General features: G+C 41.0%; 1 protein-coding gene across 1 annotated transcript in view; it reads left to right on the top strand.

The window, feature by feature from the left end:
- DMGDH (dimethylglycine dehydrogenase) overlaps nt 1-20,221 on the top strand; it is a 1,049,975-nt gene that overhangs the window by 642,809 nt on the left and 386,945 nt on the right. The window contains exon 11 of the mRNA XM_044063708.1: nt 10,442-10,572. Coding sequence (XP_043919643.1) covers nt 10,442-10,572 — 131 coding nt within the window. The remainder of the gene's footprint in view (nt 1-10,441; nt 10,573-20,221) is intronic.

Below are 20,221 nucleotides of genomic sequence, written 5' to 3'. Positions count from 1 at the left end.
ATAAACCTAAGGGGGAGAAAGGGAAAAGATCAAAGAAAACTTTAGGGAACCAAGGAAGCATTCCCTTGATCGTTCTTCTCACTTGGTTCTGGCTTCGGCTCCACCTTGTAAAATCCAGAAGACATCAGATCCACCTTGTAAAATTCAGAAGTCTTTGGATCCAACTGCATTCTCAGATCTGCCTCACTCTTTTGCTAAGTTTCCTTCTCAAAGGCAATCCCGGTTCTCCCAGGAGCCGATAACTTCAAGATTACACTCTCTATTCCTGTAGGGCTTGAAGACCACCATCAACCTGTTCATCCTTCAGGTCTATCAGTAGCCTGCCCAAAATGGATGTGGACAGAATGATGAGGAAAAATCTCCCATTGGAACTGTGAGCTTTGGACCATCCCAGACTCCTATAGCTGCTCATAGTCCAATCCTGCTCCAGCTTTGGAGGAGTCAGATCAGAGGCTTCTGGGATTGTCTCTGTTGGATCCGAAGGTTTGTCCTCATTGACTGTGGCATCTTTTGTGATCCAGCTGGAATTAACTCTGTTGGAGCTGGAGGGATCTCCGAGCCATAGCTGCAGTGCCAGATCTGGGTATAGGGGCTTAACTCCAAGGCTCTCAGAGCCCTCTGTTCCCTTGGGGCAATCAGAGTTAGATAGCTTGGCCGTGACTTTTGCTTCAAGACAGAGTCAAGTGGATCCCTGGGCTATCCTACTCAAGTGGCTTTGGTTCCTACTTGGTAGTTTTGGGATCTGCATTGGCTTCTGCCTTCGAGGCAGTGGATATAGCTTTCTCCACATCAGGAGATAGGACACCTTGCCCCCCTTGGGTCCTTCCCCTCCACAACTGTGTGCCTTGTGTCCTGAGTCTGCTCATTCTATTCCATTGGGACAGCCAGTCTGATCTAGTCTTGAGACAGTCCTCATCCAGGACTTCCTGAAGACTTCCAATTCTTTCCTGGATTACCACTCTGTGGAAGCTCCCAGAAAGCACAAATGCAAACAGAGGCATATTGACTCCCTGCAGGAGACACTAAATAATGACACAGACTTTAATGAAGGGGAGAGGTTCCCCCAGGTCACCACTTGAGGATGTCTCATTCGGGGGGATCCTCGAGCTTCTAAGGCAGAAAGGTGGCTGGCCTTCCAAAGTCCCTTCCCGTGAGAAGTCAGTGTCTCTCAAGGCTTTTTGAACTTGCTGAACTACTTCCTGGGTGTTCTACCTGGTAGACAAAATGGTGGAGTTGATTTCCTGTCAGGCATGGAAAGATCCAGATGTGGAAGAAATCATCCCCAAGAAGTGAGACAAATATCTTGTAGAACCCAAGGAACTTGCCTTCCTGTCAATGTTATGGTGGTTGCAGCAGCCACTAAAAAGGAACTTGCTGATGAAAGTCCTACTCTTCAGTGAGTGTAGGGCCATGGACAGATTTGGGAAGTGAATCTATGCTTCAACAACCTTTTCCCTCCACTCTCTGAATTATTTGGCACACACAAGGTTTCAGAAGGACTTGCCTGAGGAGCTCTCCAAGTCCCTGTCAGGGTCTATGACTGCAGAAGACAAAAAGACTGCTTCCATGTGTTTGATCTCCAACACTATGGAGGTTGTTTCTAGAAATGCACATTCAGGCATTACAGTTCAGAATCATGCCTGGATATGATTATATGACTTTGCAGAGCCTATCAAGACATTCCTCATCAGTGCTCATCTTGATGGATCAACCCTTTTTGGACACAAGGTTTAAGAGACTCCCTCAAGGAGCAAACAGGACAGGAAAACTCTGCCATAGGAATATGGTTTCCTACCCCTCAGATGACCTTTTGTAGGAACCAGAAAGGTGGTAGAAAAATGTGGCTCCAGAATTTGCAAGTTTTTTTCCCAGGACTCCTTTGGAGATGGATCTTCCTGTGGCAAAGGGGAGAACTCTCATGGTAGATGAGCCCACGTGGCAGAGGAGGCCCATAAAAGCAAGGCTTCAAGGGTGGTCCATTTACCAAGAAGCCTTGTAAGTGCTCCTTAAGGATTGCTTGACTGCTGCACTCTGGGGGTAGTCTGGGGGCACTTATCTCTGCACCTGGGAGTCTGGGCATCCATCACTAAAGATGCCTAGGTGCAAACAGTAATTACCAGAGAATATTACATTTTCTTTTCCCATCCTCCCCCAACAAAATCAAAGAAAATTCCCAATGTGCCACCCCGTCAAAGGAAAGACAGAGCCTTGGAAGTCTAGAAGCTGCTGACAAAAAGAGTCATCAAAAATGTCCCACCAGACCAGCAAGGGTTTGGAACTTATTTGAGATTCTTTGTGGTGCCAAAGAAAAACAGGGGCCTCAGGCCAGTCTTTGACCAAAGTCATCCAAATCTGTTTGTCAAACACTCAAAAGTTCCCAATGATCATGGTTCAGTAAATACTTCCACAACAGCCCCCCGGGTGTTCACCAAGTGTATGGCAGTGGTTGTAGCTCACTTGAGATTGCTGTGATTATGGGTGTTTCCCCACATCAACAACTGTTTCCTCACCACTCCAAACAAGCATCTTTTGACTCATGCCAAGGACTACCTACTCTATCTATACCTCCATCTGGGCATTACAGTTAATTACAACAAATTACACCTCTCTCCTACTGAAGTTCTGGACTTCATAGGTGCTCACCTGGATACAGTTCTTCACATAGTAAGACTGTCCTCTTTACAACATCAGGCTGCACAACCTTTTATCTTCATTCACCCCAGCTTGGTTTTATGTGACTACATCTACAACACCTGTATCACTGGCAAGATTTCATATCAGAGTGCTAAAAGTATACTGGCTGTCCAATGGTCGATAAGTCAACAACCCATTAATTTTCACATTTGAATCACCAAGATTTGCAAGGAACATGTGTCCTGTAGATTTATGCCTGGAAGTTGTTCCTCAGGGCCATCCTTTTGTTTCACCCTTACTCAAGGCCGCGATGACCATGGACACTTCCCAGCTGTGGTGGGGGCACTACTTGGGACAGAAGGTTCAAGGCATGTGGTCCCCCTAAGAGGCCAGAGAGATGAAACCACTCCTCCTAGCATTGCAAGCCTTTCAGGATGTTTTTCCTCTGGAGATGCTTGCTACTCAAACAAACGGTTTGTCAGTAGTCTGATACATAAACAGAGAGGGGGAACACCTTCCTTAAACAGAGAGGGGGAACACCTTCCTATCCTTTGTGTTGAGAGGCAATGAGATAATGGCAGTGGGCGATCTCTTCCAATTACTTTCTAATAGTAATGCACATTCTGGGAAGTCCAACATGTTAAAGACTGAGCAGATCTATTCTCCTGCCTCACAAGTGGTCTCTCAATCTGTCAGGGTTAAAGCATTTCTTTCATCTATGGGGTCAGCCATGCTACAATCTTTTCACCTCAACCCGTAAATTCCTATGCAGCAGGTATTTTGTCCTGATTCCTGTCAGAAGGCAAGTCACTGAGAGATGCTCTAACCTATGATTGGCCTCTGGTCTCCTTTATGTTTACTCACCTATCCCTCTTATTCCAGAGTTTCTGCAGCAAGCATATCAACATAAGAGCACGGTGATCCTCATTACCCCATTCTGGCCTTGACAAGTGTGGTTTCCCTTCCTCTGGCCTCACTTAATACACCCTCCTTAGGTATTTTTTACTGCATGTCTTTGGAATGTGGGAGAAAACTGGAGCACCCAGAGCAAACCCACTTGACAGCAGGGAGGACAAGCATACTCTACACAGAAGGCACCCCGGCCAAGAATCAAATCAGAGAACCTCTTGCTGTGAGGTGACAATGCTAACTGCTGCACCACTGCGGCCACCTGAAATATCCTTCCATAAAGACCATCCTGGGTTGCAGCAGCTGGGGACTCTGTCCCACTAGTTGAGGAATGGGTGAAAAAGACAACATTAGATACAAAAGTTATGTACTCATCATAATGACGCATCTGTGTTGTCTAACTTCATCCTTCCTAAACCTCTCTCTCATCATTCCCCTTCCATTAATGGAAGATTTATATATGACTTTCTGGTATGGCCTGAGGGGTATTCCCCATTGATCTCTCTCCAGTTTCAGCTCCAGATCATCTGTTAGCTTGACACTGGCACCTTGGCAGTTATCTTTCTTTGCCTTTATGAATATCCTTTATTTTTTTTAGTCCTTTGAATTCTAAGACTAAGGGGGTAAACTGTATCTGAGGTAATACAGGTTTTGGATAGGGATTACGGATAAGGGGAGGAGCTTGAGCTACTGATCCTAAGTCTGAAAAGTGGCCAAAGTTGAATCTGAGGTCGGATCTGAAACCCATTGGTTGATGAAGGGTGAAAAGAGACAACACAGATTCATTGTTACAGTGAGTGCATAACTTTTGATGTCCTTCTATACCACTGTTGCAGTATGCTAAGCAGAAGGGATCTCCTGCCCAGGGCAGCCCAACGCTCAGCCAGTGTACAAAAGCCTAACGATCTTGTATGTGCCGTACATCGCACTTATGCTACCCACACAGAATGTAGAGCAAAAAAGGGATGTACGGACGCAACTGCCTAGAACATCTTTGCTGCCAGTTCGAATGGCATTATTGCTAGTTGGTCTGAACACCTTGTTGCTGTACTGAATACTTAGCCACCAGACAAGTGCCCAGCTGGGGTTGTTTTTTTTTTTTTCTTCTTTTCTTAGTCTTATACTTTTATTTTGCTACCTTAGAGTTCATGTCATCCAAGAAGGGAACATGTCAGTGTGGGAGGCAGATTTCCCATAAGGATTGTCATGAACAGTGTCTTTTTTTGTTTAGGTGCTTCCCATGACCATACCTGTTGTAGTATCTGTAAGACATTTGTGCCTAAGACACTCAGAAGCCATTTGTCTTCCCTGGCCATTTATCTTGAAAACCAGCAGCTTAAACAGTAATCCCAGGGTACCATGGCAGAATCCTTTAACCCTGAGATACTCCCACTAGGTAAGAAGAAGGCCAAGAAGTCTTGGCCAGATTCTTTAGCCATACAAACTCCACCAAACGTCCCTCTAGAAGCAGATAATAGGTCTGCAGGTCATTTGGCATGTACATCGGATTCCTCTGCTGCAATGCCATTGGAGGCCGGCATGGATTCGTCTTTTCACATGTCCTCTGAGGCTTTGCAGGCATCCACTTCTGATGTCAAGTGGAAACTGTGCTCGATTATCTTGGAGGGCTCTAGAGGGATTCCACAGATATTTGTCAGGGAATAGGTTCTGAATTCTCTAATTGAATCTTGCCAAGGGTCAGAACCTCCGGTATTTGTTAAGGCTAATGTCCCTTCCAAGAAAAGGCAGCAAATATAACATGTTTTGATCTATCCTAAGGATCTTCAAAAGGAATGTAAAAGTTTACTCAGGGCTTCTTTTCTGCCTTGATGGGCTTAAAACCTCCTCAGGAGGTTTCTGTACCTGCTCCTTCCTTATCTCTACCCCTTCTAAACAGCTTAGGGAACCAGATTCCTCAGATGAGGATTTCAGAGTATTTGTCGTATTCTTCACATATACCTTCACCTTTGGCTTATGGTTCTGATGAAGAGAAGTCTGTTAGCCCTGAATCTCCTTTTGAGGAATTGCCTTTTGGGGACACAATTGCTAGGCCGATGGAATACTTTAAGTAGGATTCTTCTCAAGTGTCTGATATTCAGAGATGATACTATAAGTTGTTGTAGGTGGATACTCCTAAACCTGTGGCACTTCCTCCTGTGTTGGCTGACTTGTTAGATACATTCATTGCTGCTTCCAGGTCTCCTTATTCTCAGCCACCTGTTCCTAAGAAACCTGATAGGTTCTATAAGGTTCTTGAGGATTATCAGTGTTTATTTAAATGTCCTTGTGCTGATCCTGCTGTGGTGTCGGTCTCTTCTGACAAACCTCCTAACCTTTGCCCTCTTCCAAACTTTTGTCTTTTGTTGAGGATAATAGAGCAATGGAAAGGATTAGTAAGAAAGTTTACACTGCTTTTACTTTGGCCTTTAGGACTGTTAATTACCAGACTCACATGACTAGGTACATGCTCTGGCCTTGATTGCTCAGGCTTGTCAGATTATTTCTGGCCTTCCTGATTCCGAAGGCAAATCCTCTGCTTTATCTATTTTAAGTTCTGCTTCTCAAGTGGCTTGCCACTTTATTAAGTTTAGCTATAAGGCTCCTGAGATACCTCTCATGAGACGTTATTTTTGGCTTTGTCTCTAGTCTGTGCCTGATGACATTAAAGCCAAGTTGTTGGATGCTCCTTTGGTTAATAAACATTCTTTAGGACTGATGCTGCTAACATGTTTGTCTCTTCAAGAGAAAGGCAAAGCTTTGCAGGACATTTTGTCTGTCCTACCCCTACGTTCCAGAGAAATTATCCTTCTAGATCTACTTTTGTTTGCAGGCAACCACACCAGGTCTCCAAGGGCAGGAAAGGTGGTAGGTGGAAACCCCTGTGCTAAGGGATCTTGGATTTCTGTGGCCCAGAAGCCTCCTTTATCTGATAAGCCTGCCTCTGTGATTTTGCCTACCCCTTCTTTTAGACCATGTTCCTTTGTCCCTTTTGCTTTCCCTTTGTCTTCCAAACTGGCATCGTATCACTTCAGACTTTTGGGTTCTTTTTATCATCCATCAGGGTTACTTCATGGTATGGAAGTCTCTGCCTCCTTTTTCAGGGATTCCTCAACTGCTGTAGAGCAATGTCCCCATTTCCTTGAGGTTCTAGGGTCCCTGGTGAACCAAGAAACCATTCAACCTGTCCTCCCTTCCCAGCTGGCAAAGGGTTTTTATTCCAGGATGTTCTTGGTTCCTCGATAGTTGGCCACTTGGAGACCTATTCTGGATGTCTCCTGGCTCAATACCTTTCTCAAGGTCCCTTTTTTGGAAGCTTACTGTTCAAACCCTGTTTCCTTTTACTACCCCCAAGCTTTTCTGGTGTCTTTTGCACTTTATATTCCTATTCATCCTCTTTTCAGGAAGTTTTTACGTTTGTGTGTGTCTTCCTTTCATTTTTAGTTCTGTGCTTTGCCCTTTGGCCTCTCTACTGCCTCAAGGCTATTCACTAAAATGTATACCTCCTGTGATTGCTTTCTGTAAGCTCCAAGGCATTCAGATTGTTCCTTATCTAGATGACCTGTTGCTTCTGGTGCCTTCTCCCAGCCACCCATTACGGGATCTGGAGTTCATTATCTCTCTTCTTCAGAGTCCAGGATTTACTATCAACTTCCAAAAGTCCATCCTAACTCCCTCTCAGGATCATTTGTATTTGGGATGCAGAATTCAGATAGTACCAATGTTAACCTGTCTTCCACCTCTAAATGTTTTGTCGTTGACAACCTTCTTTCACTTTCTTCTTCCTGTGACTGCCATGCCAGCCAGGGAGTTTATTCGGGCCCTGGCATTCATGGCCTCTTCTATTCCAGTGCTGTGAAAGCTTCAGTGGTACCTCAAATCAGTCTGGCTGCAGCATTGTCACTCTCTGGATTTCAGTGACTTCTCCTTCCCTGTCTAAAGAAGGAATTAGAGTGGTGGATTCAGCAGTTTACTCTCAACCCAGGCCTACCCTTTCAGCCTCCAGTCCCTTCTCAAGAACTGTTCATCTATACCTCAGACATGGTAGGTGGGCTTCTTTTGGTCACCTAAAAGTTCAGGGTCTCTGCCCCCCCCCATCAGAAGTCAGACCAGATCAACATCAAAGAGATGAGTGCTCTGATTCTGGTCCTTCAAGCTTTTCACCCCATGTTGTCTCCAGGCCCTTGAAGGTGTACACAGACAGTACTACAGTGATTTGGTATGTCAACAAGCAGAGATGCACAAAATTGTACCTCCTATGCAGGATGGCTCTTCAGGCTTGGGAGGTGGCTCTTAGTTAATTCCTTCAGAGCACATTCTAGAAGCAGACTCTCTAAGCAGGTCCAAAACACAGGCTAAATGAATGGATGCTTCACAGAGATGTGTTTCTGGACATTGTCCATCAGTGGGGTATTCCTCAGTTAGATATTTTTGCCTGTTCTCTGAACAGGCAGGTTCCTCTCTTCTGTTCCAGAATGGCATGCCATCCGGCATGGAAGACAGATGCCCTTTCTTTTCCTTGGAAGGGGATGCTTCTTTATGATTTCTGTCCTCTTTCTCTACTTCCAAGAGTCCTGCAGTAGATTCAGCTGGACTCCACAAAAATCTCACTTAATGTATCTGGCAAGGGGCAATCACCATAAGTTATCTCACCAGTTGGATCATCTTACACAGGAGAAGAGGTCTCTCATCCATCCTCACTTGTCCACTCTTCAGCTGACACTGTGGGTGATAGGGTTTTGATACCTTTCAGGCACCTCTTTTCTGAGGATGTGCTTTACAGTAGGCAAGGCAACCCTCAACCAGAAAATCTTATATGTCCAAATGGCCATGCTCATAACAAGGACCCTTTTTTGGTGGCGGTCCCTCTAAGCCTGTCATATCTGTGTAAGTTTATCCAGTCTGGCCTGGCCAATTCTTCTGTATAGGCCAATTTATCAGCAATTTCTGCTCATTTGCCCTTGAATCTTCCTTTGGCTTCTTGTTTTGAGGTCAAACAATTTCTTAAATTCATCCTGCTTATTAGGTCTCCAAGGAAATCTATTCCTCCTCCTTGGGACCTTAATTTTGTTTTGGAAAAATTGACTCAGGCTCATTTTGAGCCTGCAGACTCTCTTTCTTTGCAACATTGTACCTTGAAGACTGTTTTGTTGCTGGCTCTTATTTCAGCTCAGAGGGTTTCTGGGCTCCAGGCACTTATGGCCATGCCTACTTTTTTACATTTTTCACAGGGACAGGGTATCCCTTCATACTATTCCTTCTTTTATGTCTGAGGTAGTAAATGAGTCGTCCTTGAATCAGTCAGTATAAGTTCTTTCATTTTTCCCTTCTCCTCAGTTTGCTAGTGAGAGGGTCCTGCACACCTTGGATGTGCACAGACAGCTCAGTTACTGTTAGGATAAAACTAAGGCCATTCCTAAATTTTATCAGCTTTTTCTTTCATTTTATCCCAGGACATTGGCTTTGGCTGTTTCTAAGCAAACCATCTCATCCTGGATATTTAAGGCCATTTCATTTTATTATACTTTTCATGGCAACTCTCTGTCTACTTCTGTTAGAGCTCATTCCACTAGGGCTGTTGTGTCTTCTGGTGCCTTCTTCAAGGAGTTGGACACCAATTCCAGCCATCCATGAAGCTGCTACGTGGTCTTCAGTGCATACCTTTACTAAGCATTATAAGTTGGATGTGGTTTCTAAAGCCAAAGCAGATTTTACTGAAACCATTTTATATGAGTTTGTTGAGGGCTGTTCTCAGCCTTCCACCCGTCATTCTGTTTCTTCAGCTTTTCTACTCTGCCTTCTGTTTAGAATACTGCAACAGTGATATAGAAAGGCATAGAACAATTATGTAAAATTTTACCATAACACTGGATGTCCTTCTCTTCACTGTTGCAGTGTTTGCTCCCTCCCTCCGACCCCCTCTTGTTTGTTCTGTTTTTTTTTTTAGATTCCCTTCTGTTTGAGGGTTTTCCATTTTTCTTCTGCATTTTTTCTTCTGGATGTGCATGAACTCCATTATCCTATGTAGACTGTTCTCTTCTGGGTAGTTGCGTCCGTACATCCCTTTTATGCCCTATGTTCTGAGTGGGGAGTTTAAGGTGATGTATGGGCCATAGAAGATCATTAGGCTTTTGTATACTGGTTGAATGGTGGGCTGCCCTAGGTGGGAGTGCCCTTCCGTTTATAATACTGCAACAGGGAAGAGAAGGACATCCACTGTTATGGTAAGATTTTGCACAGCTGTATTTATTGTGCATTAGTTCTTAGCACATTAGTCTTTAGCAAGGTTTAAAATACATTAATAAAGAGACTTCTATGCAGCTTTAGTTACTGCAGTAAGTGTTATTTTACAGAAAGGTGGATATATGATTCTGCTTAACACTTTTTTGTTAAAAGCATGTGTAAATGCAAACATTCACTGTAGTTTGTTACTAACAATGTTAATGGTATGACTTCATCTTCCCACTGTTTTATTTTATGTGGATTCTGCCAATGCTGTCTTAGCCAAATATAATCTTGTATTCCTCTCACTGTAAATTTTGTTAGAGCAAAGAATATGAGACGTTAAGGACTGTCATCTTTTTGTACACGTGCCTTAAACTGTCTTTGATAGTTGAGCAAACAGTAAAGTTTTCTAAGTAAGATGAAAGAACTCTACTTGTAGATATATTACTTGCTGCAAGATTCTCTCTCAGTTGTGCTACTAGGTTTCTCTACAACAACTTTTCTTTCCTTAGAATAACATTTTGGTTTAAGCTTTGGTTGCACTATGGCACTTGTCATGATATGTTATTTAAACAGCAAATAAAATGTTAATGCAGTTTTTTCTATTGCAAACTGTACTTAAGAAAGAAACCTTAATTTATTCTTACTAGCATTGCTTCTTTTTCCTCTGATTTAGGTTGGCTGTACAAACATAAGCCACATTCTGACTCCAAGAGGTCAAGTCTATGCCGAAGTGACTGTCACTCACATGTCACCTGGTGAATTCCTGTTAATTACTGGCTCTGGCTCTGAACTTCATGACCTTCGGTAAGTATGACACAGAGTGGTGTTCTTTATATTGTGCTGCTGCCTTGAAAATGCTGAATATGCAATGGGCATTACATTCACGGAAGGTGGAGGCAAAATGAATTGGTGCATGCTGGTGGCTTTTTGTTCTGTCTTTTTCATGCCTGTTGCATGCCAAATTTGATATAGTGATTGTGCACCAGACTTCAAAGCAATGGTGAGTTCAAGGCCTGTGAGTCCAAACCATAAAGTAATGTTAGTGTGATACATTAACTTTTTCTCACAGAAAATACAGCAAAAAGCACGTTAAACGCTATCTTCAGCCCCAAAAAGTAAAATAAACCCAGTTTCCTCCCTACTCTATAGATATATATATATCAAATCCAAAGACAATCTGTTCTTCAATTCTGATAGTTTCCCTGAGTTGACCTTTGCTGAGCTTTTTAGAGCTGGAAGACTCTCTGACCCAAAGCATCAGCAGCAGGTCCTCTGCCTCTGAAGCTTTTCCCCTTGGGGTTTCAGTGCTGGACAGCTCGGGCTGATTCCCTCTTTGGGTGGAGTGCTGGTGGGGTGCAGGAGCTGATGGTTTGAGAAAACTAGCTCCTTTGCCGTTAACTTCTGTGTCCCTTGGGCATTCTGCCTATGGATTGTAGAGAGGGCTTTTTCTTTCTCTAGAGAAGAGACATCCTTGCCCCTCTCAGATCAGACAACAGTCTAGTTCGATCCGCCTCTGAGCCTCATGCATCCATTCCACTGGGACAGCCAGGCGGAACTAGTCTTTAGTCGGCCCATTAGTACATTGTTAGTTCTTCTGATACTGCCTTAGAACACCCCACTAAGAAAGTCCCTTGGAAGAGAATGTGTAAGAGGAGACACATAGATTTTTTCTCAAGAATATCTCACAGGGGACACCCCACCCCCACCCAGAAGGAATTGGTGTTCCTGAAGGCTTTTGTGCCTGATCTGTCTACTTCTTGGTTGACCACCCTGGCCAATGAGCTCATAGACTTTGTTTCTACCCAAGCATGAAAAGAGCTGGATACTGCAGAGCTGATCCAGAATGACCAGACAAGATATCAAAAGAAAATTCAAAAGTCTTTCTTAACTCCCTCACACAGGATTTTGTGCCTGGGATGTCAACTAGACACCTCAGTTCAAAGAGCTTTTTTTTTCCACAGGAAAAAGTAGATCATTATTTAGATCCATTTTTAATGTTTTCCACTCAGACTTCAGTCACTTGGAGGGAATACCTCAGGATTTTGTCTCTTTACATCTCTGATTCTCATGATACCCTTTGCAAGACTCCACATGAGAAAGATACATTGGTATCCAATATATCTTCAGTCCAGTCCTTGCATCAACACCCTTTATCTTTTTAAGTCCTACTGTTCGGGTTTGTCAGAAGAGAAATCTTTTGGTGAAAGCAACAGGGTATCCATGTCTTCCCTTCTCCTTCCCTACTCCTTCCCTACTCCAAAGCAGTCAGTCATCACAGACACCTCAGACTTTATTTGGGGAGAAGTTTCAGGAAGTATAAAAGAGCAGGGGGTGTAGGACACCAAGGACAGATGCAGGCACATAAATATCAATGAGATACTTGCACTGATAAAGGCACTCAACTTTCTGAACTATCTTTGGTTCTCAGGACCTCTTCAAGTGGTTACAGGCAATGCCACAGTCATGTGGTACAGCAACAAGCAAGGGGGGGCCAGGTCATACCCACTTTGCAGATTAGTCATGTTAGCGTGGGGTATAGTGTCACAGCACAGTCTTGTTCTTCAGGCATCCTGCATTCTGTCAAAGCAAAACTGTGTAGCAGACAAGCTGAGGGGGACCAGAGCAAACCCTCATGAATGGAAACTAGATGGGGGGGGGGGTTCTTCCAAGATTTGATCTAGATCCGTCTGTGGCAGTTCTGAAGTAGACCTCTTTACCTTCTCTCTAAACAATCAACTGCCAAGATTCTCTTCCAGGACTCTATGCAAGAAGGCCTGGAAGACAGATGTCTTTTCTTTTCCTTGGACAGGAATGTTTTTGTGTGCTTTTCCACCATTTCCAGTAATATCCAGGGTACTTCTGAAAATTCAGAAGGCATCCTTCTGGCCTAGGGAATTGTGTTTGTCTGTTATTTTGGAAATGGCCTGGTACAGTTACCACAGGATTCCTCATAGATTGGGTCTACTCACACAAGAAAGGTGTTTGGTACACTCCAACATCAGTCAACTTCAGTTGACTGCCTGAGTGATAACGTTTAATTCCTTTTAGGCAGTTGTATACTGAGGAGGTGCTGCAGGTACTAATTGAGACAAGAAAGCCTGCGACTAGAAAATCATATATTAGTATGTGGAAAAGGTTTTATAGTTGGTGTCAAGAAAATAACCAGCAGCCATTCAGGGGTGGTAGTTCACGTTTTTTACAATACTTAGTTGAGTTACTTCTATGGCCTTTCTTATTCCTTTCCATTTATCAGCCATTTCAGCCTATCTGCCTATGGATCCTTCTCTTTCAATGCAGTTTCATGACAAAATGATTTTGCATAAGGCCTCCAAGAAAACTGATAACCCTTTCTTAAGATCTTAATTTTGTGATAGAGAAGCTAATACTTGCTCCATTTGAACCAGATAAACTTGGTTGATGTGAGGTTTTTAACATGGAAAACAGTTTTACTGACTGCTTCAACCTCTGCAAGAAGAGTATCCAAGTTGGAAGCTCTTATGGTGAGCCAATCCTATCTCATTTTCCAAAGGGACAGGCTTTGTTTAAGAGCTAATCCTTCTTTTATACCTACAATGGTATCTGCGTTTACTCTGAACCAAGTTATCCATGTCCCCATTTTCTTTTGTGAACATAAAAATGGAGAAAAGATGTTCTTTATCTTGGATATCCACAGACAACTCTTGTACTATCTTCAGTTGTTCATGTCTTGTGAAGGGAAGAAGAAGACACAACCTGTGCCAAAAGACTATTTCTGAATGGTTGTCTAAAACTATTACCTTTTGTTCTACTCACCATAACAAAACTATTCCAGGCAGGTTCAAGGCCCACTGTACTGGGCCCATTGCTTCCTCTGTGGCTTTTTGGAAAGGGTTGTATTCTAAACGTTTTCTAGAAGCTGCTACTTGGTCCTCTGTAAGCGATATAAGCTTTATTCCTTCTCTAGGACGAGATCAGGCCATTCTCCAGTGGCTTCTGGACTCTTCTCCTTCCATCTCCCAAATGTAGTTAGATAGGGTACTCTACCCATGTAGCTAAAGCTACTGCAACAATGATCAATACTATGAACATAGTACAGTTGTGTAAGTAAATGTACCATAACACTAGATATTTGAATGATCAATGCTGCCGTAGACACTCTCTCCTTCCACCCCAGAGAACTTTATGCCAGGATGTGGATATTTATTTTTTGTTGTTCTGGCTTTGGCCTTTAAGGGCTCAGCCTCCCTCTCGCTGCTGTCAGAAAAGCTCTGAAGGTTTTTGCGCCCAAACTTGTCTTTTAGTCTAGTCAGCTCAGCTTGAGCTACCTGACTGTTTGGGTGCATTGAAGGTGCTCTGAAGCTTTGGAAGATGAATGACTTTTATATGCTTTGCAGGATATAACCCATGTAGCTAAGACTAATACAAAATAGTCATAAGAAGCTTGCTCCACATCTGTGCAATAGATTGTGATAAAAACCTAATTCTCATAACTGTTCTGCAGCTATCCACTTTATAAATAGGTGGCTATTCCTAAGTGATGTATTATCAGGTTTCTCTATACTTACAAGTATTCTTAGTTCATTATCACAAAGAGCCTTAAAAGCTAAATAAAGCCTACCCTTATGAAACAGTAACAAGTATAATTATTTCTGAGTCAAAAGTTACAGCAAGCAAGCATTCTATTAAACTTTATTTGTACATCATCAATAGACAGTCACCTTTTGTGTAAGAGGAAAACATAATTGATCTAACATATACTGTATATCACTTTGTTAGAAGGGAATGGGAGTTGGACATAATTCACCTAAATATGAAAGCAACAATTTTTGTGGTCTTCACTATAAAAGTAACAGGAATTGTCTTTAAACTCATAATTTTTGCATTACAATCCCCAGATCCTCATAGATTCCTAGGTAAATAGTAGGCTAGCTGTCCTTGTGGATTATTTTAAGCCTAGCCAGTTTTCCCTTTTTGTGCTCAATAAACTATCCCATTTTTGGACTTTCAAGATGGGTGCACATTGAGTAACAGCTTAATTCGAGCTCTCCCAGTGTGAAAACAGAAACTCATCAGAGAAGGCCAGAATTCTTGTGTTTATGGGTAAATTCCGGTAAGTGTATAGTAGGTGTAATCCCTGGATGCCAGGAAAAAAAAAAAAAGAAACACAGAGGACCTGGAAAAACTCAACTACAAAAAGTGAGGAAGAAACACTGACTGAGAAAAGTTTTGCAGTTGTTCAGCAAAAAGCAATGCAACCTCCAAACATGAATTCCAGTAACCTAGAGGAAGGTATAAGACAATGGCACACATACCTGGTTAAAATAAACAAAACACTGATGGGGTATATCAACACAAACAACAAAAGGCTGGAAAAAATGGAAGAAGCTTTAAATAAATATTCAGATGATGCGACAAAGCTGCAAAAATCAGGTTGAAAGGAAGAAAGGTTGGCTGACTATGAGACTGTTCAAGAAGAGATGTTTCAAAAAATAATGGAGCTAGAGAACAGAGCACATAGGAAAAACCTGAGATTTTCAGCTATACCAGAGAAGTTGGAAGGAAAAGACTGCATTAATTTTATGAAAGCACAAATAAGCAACTGGACTGGTATTCCAGAGCAGAAGTTATTAGTTGAAAGGGCACATCATGTGTATGCTCCAAACTTGGCTATGAGAAATCATCCCAGACATTTAATAGTAAAGATGCAATCCTGCCACCAGAAGTAGTTAATTTTGACAAAACCTTGGCAGAAGGACAAAGTACTAAAAGTGGGAGACGACAAAGTATTTGTGGAGAATGATTGTTCATTGCACACCAGGTAGAAGAGAAGCAAATTTATTACACTATTCAGGGAATGTTGAGAAGCAGGTGTGAGATTCAGGTGTGAGATTCAAAGTGCAGCACCCGGCTTTCTTCAAAGTATTCTTCCCTGGAGGGACAAAATCCTTTTTTGATGAAGTACATAAGGAGGAAATACAAAATTTTGCCCAACAAAAAGTGAGCTGTGAAACTGAAAGAGATTCTGCTTCTTGATCTTCTGGTAATAAAGACCACAGAAATACTGTATCTGTGAAACTTTTTCAAGTGTTTCAACAAAAAAAATGTTGGAGTGAAGGAAGGGAGCACAAGAGCTGAGGAAAAGAATTGAAATTATGTTGAAAATGAAGCATTGACAGGATCTGGTAGATGGAGATGAACAGTAATAAAACCAGTAACTTAATGTGGGATTACATTGCAATAATTATATGTGTGAAATATGACAGAATAAGAAAATCTGGAAATGTTGGACTTTTTCAGAATTTTTTGGACTTGTGGGGACTCTAAAACATATGTACTATGTAACTTTATTCATTAATGTCCAAAAAATGCTTTGGGGAAGGGAAGAGGAGGGAGAAAGCTAACTGTAAGTAAAGATATATTTTTCTTATTAGCACTATTTTTGTGGTGTATGGTTTTCTTTGCATGCAATAAAGTAAAGTTTTCTCAGGTATTTTTAAGTGTAATAGAGATTGTAAACAGGTGCTGCTGTTTTTTCTTTTCTTTCTCCATTTTCTCTTTCTTCTTCTTAAGAAATGTAGGAAATGCAGTGACAAAAGCTTGGTTAAAAGAGCATGACAAAAGAAAAAAAATGTGCTTTTTCTCATTCTTGCTTGGGGAAATGACTAGATTAAGGACTTTAGACTGATTTGGTAACAAGTTTTAAGAGTAAACAAGTAAATGAAAAATAATATTGAATATTATGAGGCTTTTTTCTAAGAAAAACCATGTAGGTTGAGTAGCAGTTATGCAGCTGGTCTTCATGTTTCCATAGAAACAGTCTGATAAAGAGAAACTGGTTGCCTGGTTCTTGTGTCTCCATAAAGACAATCTGATAAAGACAAACTGACTACAGGGTGGTGGAGAGTGACTGGCTGGAGAAAATAAAACTGAGAAGAGAGAGAGTGCCTGTGACTTAATGTTCTCTGAAAGTATTCAGGGGGTGTTCCTAACTTGGAGAGCTATAAAGAAAGGACAGAACCAGTTATCACGTGGTAGAATGCATGGGCTGTACCATGCATCTAGCATGTTTAACCTTTCTTTTAGGTTAACTCAAGTTTGTGATTGTGGCTGTCAGTTTGGGACTTTTGTTCCTTTTTGGAGGGTAAAACATCAGTATTTGAAGATGTATATAGTTTTGTGTGTAAGTATTAAGTTAATAGATTTTAGGGGGTATTGGGGGGGTGTTTTTTGTTTGATGGTTTTCAATAAAACAAAAGTTTTTTCTAAGATGTGACATAGGCTCAAATGGATATGACAAGAAACAACCGTATAAAAGTTCAACTTGTCAAACAGTGTATGCGTGTAACACAAAAGCTGGAACTAGATATTTAACAAAAAGTTGTTATACATAAAAGGTAGGTATAATAATTTTTAATGCAATGATGGTGTCTGTAATGTCTTTAAATGTAAACGGCCTCACAGATAAATACAAAAAAGAAAGAGTATTGAACTGTATTAAAAATGTAGACTGCAAATAGCTATGTTACAGGAGACTCACTTAAAATTGAACATGTGAATTTGATAAAGAAAGGTTTTCAGGATGGTTATTCAGCAGAATACCTGAGACAAAGGAAAACGGGAGTACTTATACTGATTGCAGAAGAGCTCCAATAATGATCAAAGAGGATAAAAAAGATAATCATGGCAAATTTGTGGTGTTAAGGGGCTACTGGCAAGGGAAGAGGATTATACTGGCACATACTTATATTCCTCCTAAAACCTCTATAATGGAGCTTAAGAAAATTCTGGGAGAAATAATCAGTTTTCAGCAAGGAATATTACTTATAGGTGGGGACTGGAATGTGATTTGCAACAGTGAAGAGAATTTTGGAGGGTATATTTTTGAAGAAATTTATGAAAATGTTTGGCATGGAAGATGTGAATTCAGCAATAGGAGTTCAGAATGAATTTTCTTATTATTCCCCGAGATATAAAACTGGGCTAGACATAATTTACCTTTCACAGGAACATGTGCATTTAATTGAAGGTCTTGATATGTACCCAATAACTGTTTCAGATCATGCATCAATAATAACTAAAGTAAAAACAAAGGGCAATTAAATTAAAATGAGACACTGGCACTTTCCCACCTATCTGTTGAAAAGAGAGGAATTTAAGGAATGGGTAGTGGAGATTATTCAGGAGCTATTAGAGAGGATAGAAATTTCTTCTTAAAATATAGCTAGGGCGTGGGATAAAATTAAGGTGGAGTTTAAAAATAGGGTGGAAATAAAAGAAAGGGAGCTATGGTTAAGAAATACGAATTATTTAGAGGGACTGAGAAATGTTAGAGGATTGCAGAACAGAGGGAATCTCACTGAGCAAGAAGATGATCAACTGCAGAATGCTAAGCAGAAAATAAGGGATTACCTCGATAACATGCACAAGTTTAGAAAGATTGCTGTTAAGCAACTGTTTTTTGATAATAACAAAAGAGCACAAAAACTTTTAGCACAACGACTCAGGGAACAGAAAGTAGAAAGGGCTGTCTCCAAGCTTAGGAAGCCTATAACAAGGAAGCTAACAAGGGATCCTATAGAGGTGTTAGAAATATTTCAGAAATTCTGTGAAAGTCTATATAAAGCAGAGAAATATGGAAATCAAGAAAAAATACAAATGGAAATGTTTATGGAAGAATTAAATATGCCAGGGTTAGAGGTTGATGAAGTTCAATTACTAAGAGTTAGGATAGGAGGACATGACATAAAAATTGTGATGTATAAACAGTCTACAGGAAAGTCCCCAGCAATAGATGGTATTCCTGCGGATGTTTGGAAACTAGGAAGGAAAAGACTGATAAAGATCTGGAAGGTTTTTAACAGTATTTTAAGAGGAGGAGAAGTACCAACATCCTAGAAGAAAGCAGTGGTAGCTGTAATACCTAAAGAGGGTAAAGCGCTATCAGATGCAGCTTCACAGAGGCCCACTTCAATGCTAAATCATAATTGTAACGTGTTTGTCTATAATGGCAAAAAGAATGGCAAAAGTGATGCCAAAATTGATAGATATGGATCAGTGTGGTTTTGTGGAAGGGAGGCAAACATTTGAAAAATGTCAGAGAAAAATACTTCAAAAGACCAAAAGCATAAGGTTCAGTTCAGGTATCTTTCTTCTTGCGCAAGGAGACAAAAAATGCAGTTACAGAGTTTGTGTGACTAAATCAGGAAGTGTCACAATTTTTATACCTTTCTTTCAAGACATTGCCCACTATGACTGACGTAGCAGATCAGCAGTTCACAATTCTGTTACTTTACAGATGTTTCTCACATTTCTAGCTGACTCTTCAAAGTTTAAAAAAGATTTTTCAGTAAACAGGATGGCCTTGATGACCACCGGTCAGTTATAACTTTCTTGCTATGTGATGTTACAAGTCTAGGTACTATGGCTAATTCAAGCACAATGCAAGTACAGATTTCTGAAGCAGTTCATTGTTTATAGTATCTAACTTTCTTGCAGCTTGTGCACTTTTTCATTAGCATGAACAGAGCTTATTGTCCATAATGAATGGATCTACAGAAATTATTATTATTCTCTATTTAATTTCCTGACCTAGCAGAAAATCACCTGCTTTCCAGTACATTTCCAAGGCATAAACATGTATTTTGCTGTGCTAGTAAACTAGGTCAGAGTGCATATTGCAGTGTCAGAAAGCACAATTTCAGAAAAGCTTGTTTTCAGTTTCCAATAGAACTAATGCTGCATATAGAATAAAAACGTGTTAATCTTCCCTTATTTAAAATAAGCATTGCACACATATGTTAATACATATTTTTCTAACAACAACATTAACAGAAAAGTGATGATCCAGAGGGAAGCAGAATGTAAGAAGATACCAATGTTCTTGGTGGGTCTTGATACAGAGTGAGCTGGGACTTTATGAGCAGAGCAATGGAATCATTTGCATTCTCTGAAAAAATTGTAAGGTTGATTAGGAGGATACATAAGAGATCAGAGGTGAAAATTAAGGTGAGTCAGGTCCTCTCTGATGATCTCTGGTTGAGCAGACAAACTAAGCAGGGGTGTCCTCATTCCCCTTTGTTCTTTGCATAATATTTAGAACCATTTGCAAAAAAAAGGGACTCAGAAATTTAAGGATATAATTGGTATGGTAGTCAAGAGAAGCAGATGACATTATTTTATACCTGACAAAACCCGAAAGGGACATTACAGTGCTGTGGAACATATTAAGACAGTTTCAAACCTTTTCAGGACACAAAATTTATGAAGCCAAAAACAAAAGCAATAGCATTAAATTATGTACCCACATACAAATTGGTTCAGCAAAATCCATACTTACAGGAACATGATGAAATGAAGTATTTAGGAGTATGGATTAAAAATGATACCAATGTGGCAGCTAAGGATATGTGGAAAGAGACCAAACAAAGAGAATACAAAAACTGAGGAAATGGAAGCTCTGGTATATGGATATTGA

Source organism: Protopterus annectens, chromosome 2.part2 (assembly GCF_019279795.1).
Source record: "Protopterus annectens isolate FY-2018-M chromosome 2.part2, PAN1.0, whole genome shotgun sequence".
Taxonomy (NCBI): domain Eukaryota; kingdom Metazoa; phylum Chordata; order Ceratodontiformes; family Protopteridae; genus Protopterus; species Protopterus annectens.
Note: the sequence above shows the minus strand (reverse complement) of the source record. Positions and strands in the feature narration are given on the sequence as shown.